Raw genomic sequence first — 13,052 nt, 5'->3', positions numbered from 1 at the left:
GAAACAGGCCCCAGGTTGTGAGTTTCTGGAGCTCTCTCTGTAGGCTGTCTCATCTCTCTTTGAGATCAGACCGACCATAAGAACACTAACAATAAACATAAGTTGTTGCTGTGGCAGCCGTAGAGGAGTAAGAACTACTGGTACATTTGCATTTTATATCATTATGCACAACCCAGTAAGTATGACGGTTATAATACCTTCAAATCATTTACTTTATTGTAAATCTATTCAAAGCACAACATTAGACTCTGTTGGCTACAGTACAGAAAAAAAAATGTATCCAGAGTTGACATGGCAAAAAAAAAGGCTCAATAGCTTAATCAGTTACTAAACTGATTAAGATATTGATCAATGACAATTTTCGTCCTGGCAATTAGTTTGATTAATTAGTGTGTGACATTTTTAGGAACATTACTTCAAAATTATTCCTTACTGACAGTTAACTAAAGATCTCAGTGCAATAAGAAAACAAAGAATTTGAGGACAGAATATAAAGCTTTGGAAGAGACAGATCATGTCACATTTTTCAGTCATTTATCTGATCAAATGGGTTAACTTATCCACAGATTTTTCGACTACTCTAATCAACAGAATATTCAACTGAGAAAAATGAAACATTAGTTGCAGCCCTTCTGACATGTCGCAAACATGACAATTCAACAAATCCTAATGCTGGCAAGGCGGCACTTCAAAGAGATGTGGCAAAAAAAACTTCTCTTTGAAGTTTTTCAGCACATCTTTTTGAAGTGCCGAAAAACACTGCAGATGAAGGCAAGTGGGAGGCAAGATTTGCATCCTTACTGGCTGTACCCAATGCTGTAGTCTAGTTTATTCTAGTGGGTATACTCTGATTTTTTTTACCCTTCCAGCCTCATAAACCAAAGCCAGGTCAAGGTCTCATCTATGTGTGTGCGCGCACACACACACATAGATGAGAAATCAAAGATGATGAGAAATTAAAGAGGTCCAGTCAGAGCAAATGAATTAAAGCAAAGGTTCAGAACATCATAATGTCTAACTTGAATTAGTGTGATATATGTTGATGTAACCTAGTAGTTTTATTTGCGTCTGACTGTAATCAATGACTGACCATCAAATCAAATGAATTCAGTATGATTCAAAAACATTTTGACAACTTTTATTAATAAATAACTTTTTGATATACCTGTATATCTAAAAAAAAAAATGCAGAAATTGAAAAAAAAAAAGACTGAACAACCTGAATCATCTTTGACAATAGCCAAATCTGAACAATGTAAACAACTGAACAGTTTTACATTTTTTCCTCTCATATCACTCCCCTTACATCCCCTGCTGCTTAATGGGAGAACTGAGCTGCTGCTTGCCCTGCCAGTATTTTGAATCATGGCCTGAATGGTTTCAGAGTCATTCTCAAACATATTTAGAGGAGCTCATTGGTGAGTCTGGAACAATATTTAGTTTTGATTATGTTCATAGTTGAGAAAGCTGCCTCGCAGCTGTATGTTGAGCCAAACATGGTCAGCATGTGACCACAGTCTGTCCTCTAGTGATGTGTAAGGCGCAAAAGATACGGCTCTAAGAGCCGATGCTTTGTAGTGAATTTGAAGAGCCAACTCCCATCGAGTGAGAATCGACTCCCAACTTATTTAATAGAGTATGGTGTTTAACAATGTCCTGGTAGAAACCATGTTACTGGATCCTAGATTAAAGAAGCTTGCCTTCAGTGGCAACAATCATTGATTGATTGAAAGGAAAGAGAAATTAACAGTGACCTCCAGGGTTGGACAAATTAAGCCAATGTCATAGTGTCAAAAAGTGCAGTTCTTTAGATGTCCACTCCAAAACTCAGACAATTCACTTAGACTTTCATGTTAACAAGTCCAAATTTACAGCAGAAATAAACATGTTTAAAGCCTGGTACAAAAAATGGTTTGAGTTTCTTTAGCTTATTTCAACATTCATGACCACTGAATGGATCATTCATTTTTATATAAATCACCAGTTTTACTTGTTTTAAGGGTTAAATTTATGTCTAATTAGGGTGTGGCTGTTTTAAGTGACAGGTGGGTGCCATCACATGACAGTTATTGGTCTCTTTGTTCATTTTTGAATTAGGTGGCAGTTAAAAGAAATTTCTTTTGAGGATGTACTTCAGCTGCCCTTACAAACTGTTTACATGCAGTGTGTGTACCAACGGTAACTTAAACTTGACTGTCTAGCCCATATATCTGTCATTAGCATGAAATGATCTGTCCTTGTGCTCTTGGTGGCTCAAGCCTTTCATTTAACTGAGACTTTGTGATGTATCTCAGCAAGTTGGATTGCACAATAGATCTGTGCAAAGGTAAAATTCTGCCTACTAACATCTCTTAAACAACAGAAATACAATTGTTAAAAGTTGTTTAATATGCACAAAATGTCTAACTATCCCTTTAAGCAAATCTGAGGCTGTTGGTGGATTTTGAAGGCCTGGAGAAAGTTGCTGTGGTAATTCAGCCATAGGCATAAATTATCTTGATCTAAAACCATTCTATGAAGACCACACAGTACAAGCATATCTCCGTCCCCAATAACGACAAAGTACATAGCAATTTTAAATTTGTTTTTACTTAAAAAAGATCAAAATAAAAATGTACAATTGAAACCAAAATAAGATGCCATGTTACACTTCAGCTCTAAAGACGGATGGCAAGACGAGAAGGCGTGACCTGGACTTATTAGAGCTGGTTTCTCCTCTTCAAACTCCCCCCACCATCATCCAGCTACAGTACGTGTAAGGGAATGAACCCAATGAATTCTGGGGGTAAAGAAAATCCGTCGTCAGGGCTGGTGTTGTTGAACGTATGGCGTCTCGATTGCAGATTGTCCTTGAGGGATGAGGATGCTTCAATCAGTCTGGAGTGAATACATTTCTGCTACAGGGTGTCCAGCCTCCCTGGAGGATCCACAGTGATTCAAGAAGGAAGGGCTCTAATCATTGTTCAGCGTACAAACAGTGGCTTCTTCAGCTTGGGTTTTGACGTCTTACTGGAAATAGCATAGACACTTTAAATAACATACAGTGAGAGAAAATGGTATTGTTCAAATTCCGCATTGCTTCAACTCATGTCTCCACACACATAATGGTCTAAAAGATCTACCCAGATAGTACTCAACTGTCAACATTTAAAACCAGGAGACAGACAACTTCTTTTGTAATTTCTCAGTACAAAAAATAGATCAAAGAATGAAAAAAATAGTTCTATTCTGACTGCAGAAATGTGTTTTATAAAGCTCTACTCATGAGCGACTCTCTGGGTCTACATCTGCACAGTGAGGGTTGTGGCTTAAGGATTGGGGGTGGAGCTAGTTAACATTCATTGTTGAATATAGTTATTAATTTTGTATGCAACAAGTATCAGAATATTTGGGCAGTTGATACCCCTTCACATTTAGAGTTTGAATGTTCCTATATAGTACAGTTAAGTATTCAACACAATTTTTTTAACACTGCCTTTCGCATGTCTCCTCCTTCAAGTGGCAACTTCTTTTTTGTTATTGCGATGAATAAAACCTTTAAAGATGATTTACAAAAAAGAACTGTCTGTGCACTACAATATCTGCTATGTACATGTTTAAAAAGCAAGCACAGTCGTCCCTATGTACAGCTAAAGATTTCAGTTTGTTTTCACGGAATATACATATTTACGTATTTTCACAGTATTCTATGTTTGCTCATATATTCAGTATCAATAAATTTCATTTTTGTTTTTATGAATACAAATATTTTCCATCATATATCCGCAGCGCCGGGCTGCAACCCTCTCGACGTCGCCTGTTGATATCTAGTGTGATTGTTGTCTCTTGAACACCACTCACGTCTGTGGAGCATATACTGTTCACTTTGAAAACAATCTTGATTGTGGTTCAGTTTTTGCCAATTCACAGCAATCCAAAAAACAAACAAAAAAAATACAGAAACGTACAGTTTTGAGTTTCAAGTTTACAGTTTTCTGGTCGTTGTCTTTATCATAGATCATGATATTATTCATTTTCTTCTTCCCAGTTTGCTCCTCTTTGTCACTGGAGTTGTAAAAGTTGAACAGCTCCAGTGGATTCTCATGAACCTCTGTTTGGCCACGCAGCAAAAGAAAAAACACCAAAAAAAATATTTTATTCTGCCTCTGGTTCCCACAGATCTCAAAGAGAATGCCACTGAGGCACCATGAGTCCGGCCAGGTTTGTTGTTTGCTCCTTCATCGGTTCAGAGACCTGTTGGCTGTGTGGATCCTGTTTCTGGTTTTTGCAGGTGTTGTGGTTATTGGTATGTCATGTTTGCTGTTGTTGTTGCTATTGGAATAAGGCACTTGAGAGGTTTTTGGTTTTCACGGCAGCTCCGAGGAGACCAGGGCGAGACCAGAGCTCTGGCGGATGGGCGGCCCGGTGTGGACGGCCTTGGGACAGTCGGGCGTCAGCACCCGTCCGTTTTCCCCAACGCTGCCTGTGATGGACAGACGGGCCTTGTTCCTCATGGCTTCTGTAAATGTTAGCTGGGGAGGAAATAAAGAGACAGGTTGCTGTACAGAGCAGGTGGAAGTAAGAAAACCTGGACTGTTGCAGACTGGAGTTTTAGGATGTGTTTGGAGATGATTCAGTGTCAGCAAATTCATGATTCAAACATGATTTTTTAAAAGGACATCTGCAATGGCAAACTATGGCCGACTGTCCAATGCAGAAACTTTGACAAGGCACAAAGTTCTGTCCCCTAATCAACATTTTAAGTCTTTCTGTTTCCATGGTGGTGTTGGATTTGACAACTTTGACTTTGACGTTATCTGAGTGAGTCAAACAACAACAACAATACTGTAGGGTTAGTGTAATAACATAATGTGACAGTGGTACTGGTTCTAACTTTTTTATGGCACATGATAAAGTCATGTGCAATGTCCTCCACTCAAAATTACGACCAAATGAATTATTTTTTTAATTACTACTGTCCACGAACAGTTTTTCTAGTATAGCATTGTTACTCTTTTTTTTAACTTTTTAAGTGCAGCTCAGTACACCATATTCAAACCTCTATGTGTCTTTTTCCTTCTGTTTTTTTCAACATGTTTTGCATGTTTTTTCTTTCTTTGCATCATTATTATTTTCCATCTCACTGCTATAATGTGTGTTTCCCTGGCAAGGAATCAATAAAGTTTCTCTTTACTGTCCAGTCTTATGAGCACATATTCAATACAACATAAAAATAGAATAGGATTTATTATAGAAAAATATACAGTGAATTTTACATTGAAAATGTAAAAAAAACTCGACAAGAACATCAAGAGGGCAGAAAAACAGCACTTATTGTCTTGTCAAAGTTAAAGCAATTAGTATTCCTCTTCTTTGAGTTTAATCAATCAGCATTGAAATCCATACAGTAGTTTATTAGGTGATCTAAGTAGTTCCTATCCTGCAACTTATACCTTTTCTTTCATTGAAAATTACCTAAAAAGAGGTTCTACAAGAGGGATTGATGGGAACATTCACAAAGATGCAAGTTCTTGCAGCGACAAACAGCCTATCCAAGGTGGCTTATTTGAGGAAGTTTGGGTAAAAACTGCTTGAATAAATTAGGATTTTTTGTGATACTTTAACCTAAATTCCCCGATTAAACCTCTCTTTAGTAGTAAAATCTTTTTAGTAGTTTTCTATACTGCACAATGAAAATCATATGAAGAATAAGCATTGTCTTTTTTCTGCTTTCTCTCTAAAAATGTCCTCATCACTATTTCAGTTTTGCCATATTTGTCCAATGATCTTTAAGCCAATCAGTCCTTGGTGCTTGGTTTTGTTTTGTTTTTTAAACACCATTACAGTTCCGTCATACTGTCTTTCTAGAAGTTAGCTAACTTGATTTCTGCCTCTAAATGCTGAGAAACTGTACCTTCCATCACTATCATCTGGAACTGGACAACACTTTATGAAGGTGCTTCATGACTGGCATCTAAACTTCTATTACAATCTCAATAAATATTGCCATACACTTCTAAATTATATCTCTTTATTGAACTAGCAACCCCAAAGTGTGTGCTTCTACAGTTACTGCAGCAAAGTGACACAAGAAATCACTATTTGTTGGCCAAAAAAAAAAACAAAAACAGATTTACAGCTGCTTATAGGTTGAGGGAAAATGCTCTGGCACTCAAAGAAGTTCCTGAGATCTTGGAATGTTGCTACAAAAAACAAACAAACCATAAAACAATCAATAAAGCAATAAACAAGTTGTCATTTGGTTGCAGACAAACCTGGAGTTAAGTCAAACTCTATAAATTACAAAATTATTCCTCAAAAAGTTTACCAACAGATTGGAGATGCTGACTTCCTGGCCCCTCTTGCTATCCCCCACAGCCTTCATTCCCACTCTCATCCCAATGAGTTGAGGCAGATGGCTGCCTTCCCTGAGCCTGGTTCTGTCTGAGGATTTTTTTTTCCCCTCCCTATTTTATTTAAAAAAAAATTTTTCCCACCATAGAGAGTCCAAAGGTAACTTTAAATTGTTGGGTTCTCTGGTCTCTGTCTATAATTGCTATGGTCTGTATCTTACTATGTTAGGTGCTGTGAGATGACATATGTTGTGATTTCGTGCTATATAACTAAAACTGAATTGAACTGAATTGAATTGACCTTTTTGTTACCTCCTAATAAAGTGCTATGGGAATCTGGGTAGATGGTTGACTTGTTTACAGTCCATCTGATTAAGCTTTTTGCAATGTTGCTGCTTTTTGCAATCGCCATTTGATGGCCAATGGAACCAATAATTCTGGCCTATATGCTTATTTTTGGTTTTATTTTTACATTGAACCTTTTGGTACATTTATAATAATCTTTTACTGTTTTTTCTAGTAGGTTTTTGTAAATATCAGCAATTTTGCACTAAACTGTAAATACAAGCATTTTTGCACCCTATTTCTATTTCTTCAACCAAATGCACTTTCTTTTGTACATTGGTTTCCTTATCTATCTTGAATATAACACGTCACTGACTGCATGCCTTGCATTTCCACATGGGCGTTAATAAAGTAGCAAGTACCTTGTGTCTAAACAGAAGCACAAAGTTATAACACACATGCAGTTTGCTTGTTTGGCACTCTAATGACATTCAGTGGGTTTTATCTGCAGTCCAGGATCACCTGAAGGCCACTAAAAACAGACTCAAAATTTCCAGATTGCATATCTGGCTGAAGAAAGCAGTTTTATGTTGCAATTATAACCAAAAATCAAGTCGATATAAAACTCCAATCTGCAAAACCAACAGGAAAATCAGCCACACATTGCAACACATTTAGATATATGTATATATAGATATATATGGGTAAACAGTAACATATAGCAACCACAGAATCAGAAAACACTTCTCATAGCCATTCAGTACAGTAGCCAGCCCCATACTACATGTAGACCCATTAGCGACAGAATTGTTACACAGTGAGTGATAGTTGCAGGCAGTGGGACAGGGAAGCTGACTAAGCAACAGTCAAGCTAATGAAGAGTTTGTGCTGAAGTGCTGATGGGGGACACAGAGCCACGTTGGACAGATATACACCGAGTGAGGAGCGATATCTGGGAGTCTAATGGTACAGGACCTGGGGGAAATATCCAGAGAGAACAGCTCACATCAATAAAGTCAGCTCAGCTCCAGGGATTCCTCATTTGTGTTTGCTTCAATGTACAGTGCTTAAATATAGCTTTATTGTATAGGACTTGGTTTGTGTGCTCCAGCCTGGTTTTTCATTAACTTCCTTATGTAGCTTTACATTGACTGTGTACTGTAACTGACAACAGAGTTCCTGAGCTGCAGCATGAACTACTTTTTTATGAGTGAATCTGAAGGTTTCTTATGGAGATTCAGACAGTGGCGGTTTTTCACGGAGGCCAAGGAAAGCCTGGCTTCCCCAAAAAATATGCAAGAAATAAAAAATATAAATAATCTTCACCACTATGTATTTTATGTTTTATATTTTATATTTTTGTCATTCCTTGTTGTCAAAACACTACATCAGGCATTTCTGCTTTGTGAGGAGCAAAACAGCGCCCCTCTTGTCAAGCTCTTTTTGTGCATTAAACTACGTCTCTCATGCCCTCTGCGCTGTCTGTCTGTTCAGAGGCCAGCTTCGCCTTGCCTCCCTTAGAGAAAAAAACAGCCCATACTAGCCAATCAGATTGAAGTTGAAGCAAAGCTCATCGCTTAATGGTCGATGCATCATTAAAAAAACATAAGGGAGGCCAGATCAAATCTGGCTTCCAACCAATCACAAACTGTGATGAACAATACCCACACTAATGCAGCTGTCCCGCCAGGCGCCAGCAAGCCCACGCAGCAAGTATAGCCATCAAGCTAGCCAGAGAATGGATGGTGACAGGGACCTTGAGTTTCTTGTAAAAAATGACTTCACAAAACTTCCTTTTGAAGTTCAACTACAAGTCAAAAGGGACGGTAGGCCAACTCCAAAGCTCAATCTAACTAAGTGTAGAGCTAATGGAAAAGCTCGCTCTTTTTGTGAAGCTAACTATGCCAGAAACGAGTGGCTAACGGGAAGTGCCAAGCTTAACCGGCTTTTCTGCTGGCCATGTCTCCTATTTGACCGGTCTACCGGCTCCCTGAACAACCCCTGGAGCACTTAACCTCTTTTTTTTTTCACTGAAATGAATGAGAAGTCGGCAGAATAAAGGTACTGTAACAGTAGGCTGATTTGTTTACATGAAAATAACAGTTAAAACACCAAATCTAATTTGTTGTTCACACTGGCTTCCTCGATAATTTTGGTCATGGGCCGCCACTGGATTCAGAGGGTCAAAGTTAGATGGACGAATGCTCTGCAGTTTGATGAATGTAGATGTGTGTGTACAAGTAAGACATTGGTCCTCATTTATCATGCCTTCCCTTCTTGTTAATAAGCCACGAGCTGAGTGAAACAGCACCGTCACTGCAGCTGCGGGTCATCACAGTGATAAAAAAGCAGCATGTTGACTGAGAAAATGGTGCCATTAAAGTCATGTGCAAATGAAACTAACTAATCACACTTTACATGTGCAAACTTTTATGATTTTGTCCTCACATTAACTCAGAATTTCTGTCATTATTTAGCGATGATTCTTATCTTCCCACCGAAGCTCATTTTGAAAGAGCAGTTATGTGTGGGTATTTTTCGGCAGGAAAATGGGTCACACATTATGCTCGGTAGATAAATGAGGGCCAACCTCTGCAGCCACACAAGCTGAGAAGAAGAGGCAACGTCATGTCTGAGGATGACTCATCGCTTCCCGTCACACTGAGAAAAAAGCTCAGACCAGGACGTCACACGACCACATAGTGAGCAGATAAGACAGAGGAGTGGGAAGCATTTTGCCACTGGTCACGACAGTCACTCAGCACGGCGAAGCTACAGCATTGAAATGGCAGGTTTCACTTACAGTCTCAGGGAGCTACTGAGGGGGGGAGTAAAGGCTTTGGGTGGGCCTTCTACGAAAACTTCCATCTACATCTTATCAGCCTCCCCGTCGCTGCCATAAGCATTGAAAATCTCGCTAAACTCAGCTAAGTTGTGGATGCTGGGGCTGTGTCTGGGGCTCTGGCTCTGGCTAGGCTCGGGGCTATGGCGGGGGCTGCCTGAGCAACAGGGGTAGCAGTGGTGGGAATGGGGGTGTTGGGACTGAGGTTGGGGTTGGACCTCCACCTTCATTCTCTTGGCCTCGTTGCGTGACTTGTAGCAGAATTCGATGAGGGCCACCAGCATGGCCAGGCCCAGGCCACCGACCAGGATGTAGAAGACACCTGCCACGTTGCTCAGGCTGAGGGCCTGGGACGACTTGTCCTGCAGTCGGTGGGGAGAAGGACACAAAAGTCAGCGCTAGCTTTAGCACAAAATCACTCTACACAAATAAGATAAGACAAAGTAATTAGGAAAAATCTCACACCAGACTCACAACATGCACACATACAACACAGATCACACTCACAACTCTTATCACTCCTCACTACACTGACTGAGCTGTCTATTAACTGCTGCACAGCATCTGTAGCCATGTTAGCATTGACCTCCTGCATCCTTCTAACCCAGATTGTTACAGAAATATGAGTTCATTAAAGGGTCAGTTTAACCAAAACATAAAACGGATATTTTCTCACTTTATATTTTATATTTTCTCAGTTTAAGTGGTTTTTCTGCCCTAGCTCTCGAAGGAGGCGGTCGCACTTTTCCTCTCTCCGTCTCTATCCCTGTTTTCCCCACACCCTCATGTTTCTGCTTGCTGCACTTTTGTCTCATCTCGTCTGATTTGGAGCGATCGCTTGGCACTGGACCTTCGAAATACCAATCATGGAATTGATTAGCTGGTCTCTCAACGCGCTTGACAAGATTGTCGCCACAAAGAGCACAGGCTTAAGGGAGCCTACCTGCCCGGATGGGAGTTTCGCCTCTGGTTACGTGATCGACGCCTGGGGGAAGTGGAAGGGGATCATGTGCCTGGCACCCCTATCTGCGGAGGATGTGGAAGATGTTTATATATTCGGATTTATGATGACAGGTCTGCTGATAATTCTGGAAAATTAGGATGACCACAGATAGAAACGACGTCCAAACTCTGCTGGTCTTTGCAAACGATCGGATCAAGGCTGCTGGTGACCGGAATGACGAACTCAAACGTAAGATGGACAATTTGCTTGGTGTGACTGTTGATTTGAGTCGCAAAGTGGATGCCATCAATGTGAGGATCGCCACAGCTGAGGTCTAAAAAGTTGAGAAGGGGGAAGGTAAAATTGCTCCTCTCCCCCGCCTAAACAAGAAGGATACTGATAACATTCCAGCACCCCTGGAACAATAACAAACTCCTCTGGAAGTTTTTCATGGCCAAGAGATAGCTCTCCTAAACCCTCCCCAGTTTCCCAAGGACACCTGTTGACTTCTGGACTGGTCCGTCTGAGGACGTCTCCATGGCAACCTGCTGTGTTATCGCGCTCCATCGCGAACTGAGACACCGGGGTCTGGGACCGAAGGAGATTGGCTACACGCATACACACACACTTGGACTCATGAACTGAGGACTGAGCTCACATTCACACACACATGCCCATCACCCCTTCCAAGGCCGCCTCCACAACCTTCCCACTCGCGAGGCAAAGTGGGTAGGAATCCTGTGCCCATCGGGCCACCTTATGGAGCAGCAGCTGCATAGGAGACCGACTACTGTGAGGAGCCACCTGTCCATTACCCCACATCCTTATCCCAACTAACCTTGTCTAATGTCATGCTTTGCCTGTTGCGGGTTTGTTTTTTTTCAGGTTCCTTCTTAAATTGAATTTCCCAACTCGGAGGTTTCATTTGATATAATGAACCTTTTTTTTCATTTTACCCTCTGCTATCCCCGACCCTCAATTCCAAATGTCTTTGTTTTTCCTTTTTCCTCAAGACAGGCGCGCTCCCAATGGGGCTGTAGCCCGAGCTGCCATTGGCAGGGCAGCTCAAATGAAATTTCATTGTATATGAAAGTGTGCAATGACAATAAAGGTCTGATTCATTTTCAGATTTGCTGATTTGAGATTTATGCACTGAAGACACACATCAGCAACTTCTTTCTACAGAAACAATGTCCTGCTTACTCTAGATCAGCGACCTCCCTCAGACAAAAGCAAAACAACTAAAATAAGCTTTTTGAGCCTCTTTGCTAACAGCTCATTTAGCACACTTAAAATGGTGCTAATTTGACGACCTATAAACAAAATTTTGCAGTTAAAAAACTTCTGTTTGCAATGTGCTTGTGAGTGTTCAGCTAGTTATCAATTGATCACTTTAAATCCAAAGAAAACGTTAATGGATTTTGATTCTCTGTCAAATGTTGAAGTTTCAAGAAGGATTTCTTTTTGACAAATTTTAAGCAATAGTCATAATTTTCCACCAGTGTAATTTATACATTATCTAAAAATACTGGAATTATGTTTGCATGTTTAAATCTGAAAGTGCTTCAGTAAAAGACTTACATGACTCGAGCTGTTAATGGTGAAACAGTTATGCATATGTCCCTTTCTCTTATCAACATTAATCATGAATTGTAACCAATTTTTTTTAGAGAATCTGCAAAATGAAATGCAAATTTCTACATGTTACCATCCACTACCACTACACTATGCTAAAGTTAGGAGTTAGTCTGGCAAGATAAATAGATGATGCTAATTCTTCAGTGCCAGAAGATGGTGCTATAGACTATCCATCCATCCATCCATCCATTCTCTATACACCGCTTTATCCTCACTAGGGTCGCGGAGGGTGCTGGAGCCTATCCCAGCTGACTCAGGCGAAGGCAGGGGACACCCTGGACAGGTCACCAGTCCGTCGCAGGGCTACATATACAGACAAACAATCACACTCACATTCACTCCTACGGGCGATTTAGAGTAATCAATTAACCTCAGCATATTTTTGGACTCTGGGAGGAAGCCGTGGTACCCGGAGAAAACCCACGCATGCACAGGGAGAACATGCAAACTCCATGCAGAAAGATCCCAGGCCCATCCCGGGATTTGAACCGGGGCTCTTCTTGCTGCAAGGCCAAAGTGCTAACCACTACCTCACTGTGCAGCCCTGCTATAGACTACTAGAAGCCAAAAACAAAACTGCTAAGAAACCCGAGAGAGGGTAAAGCAAACAAAACTTTGGCCATCTATGACAGAAAAATGGAGAGAAAATTGTTTTCATTTGGGAAAGTTGTAATTGGTCTTTTATTTCAGCTGATGTCTGTCATGTTGTATTCCGTTTGAGGGCGAAGACAACAAAAGAAGAAATTAAAACAGCTAATCAATCATAACATGTTCAGAAAAGGCGTTTTCATTTCCCAAGAAACAAATTAAATCTTCTGAGAAAAATGTCAAAAACTTTTTGCTGTTGTTGTTCCTCAAAATTGAGGAAGTTTTTTCAAATTTTGCATCCTTAATTAACCTTTTTAGGATGTTATACTTCAAAATGCATTATGGAAACATGGCTATTTATTTGTATTAACACTTGGTCTCATTTAGTTCGTATCGACATGCAAAGTTTTCCATTCCTGTTTCA

The 13,052-nt window shown here is 40.2% G+C and overlaps 1 protein-coding gene across 5 annotated transcripts in view; it reads right to left on the bottom strand.

Annotated features, from left to right (window-relative positions):
- Positions 1–2,569: 2,569 nt before the first annotated feature.
- The window catches only part of gria4b (glutamate receptor, ionotropic, AMPA 4b), a 343,099-nt gene continuing 332,616 nt past the window's right edge, over positions 2,570–13,052 (bottom strand). For 4 of the 5 annotated variants that reach the window (XM_051937655.1, XM_051937657.1, XM_051937654.1 and 1 more), the window contains 2 exons: positions 9,684–9,821; positions 2,570–4,511 (listed from right to left, as the gene is read on the bottom strand). In XM_051937655.1, the coding sequence (XP_051793615.1) occupies positions 4,347–4,511; positions 9,684–9,821 (303 nt within the window). In that variant the 3' untranslated portion in view covers positions 2,570–4,346. Of the gene's footprint in view, positions 4,512–9,683; positions 9,822–13,052 lie in introns of those variants that run through there. The other variant, XR_007937136.1, reaches the window with a different exon arrangement.

The sequence above is a fragment of the Acanthochromis polyacanthus genome, chromosome 17, assembly GCF_021347895.1.
Source record: "Acanthochromis polyacanthus isolate Apoly-LR-REF ecotype Palm Island chromosome 17, KAUST_Apoly_ChrSc, whole genome shotgun sequence".
NCBI classification, from domain to species: Eukaryota; Metazoa; Chordata; class Actinopteri; family Pomacentridae; genus Acanthochromis; species Acanthochromis polyacanthus.
This window is presented reverse-complemented; position numbering and strand designations above follow the sequence as displayed.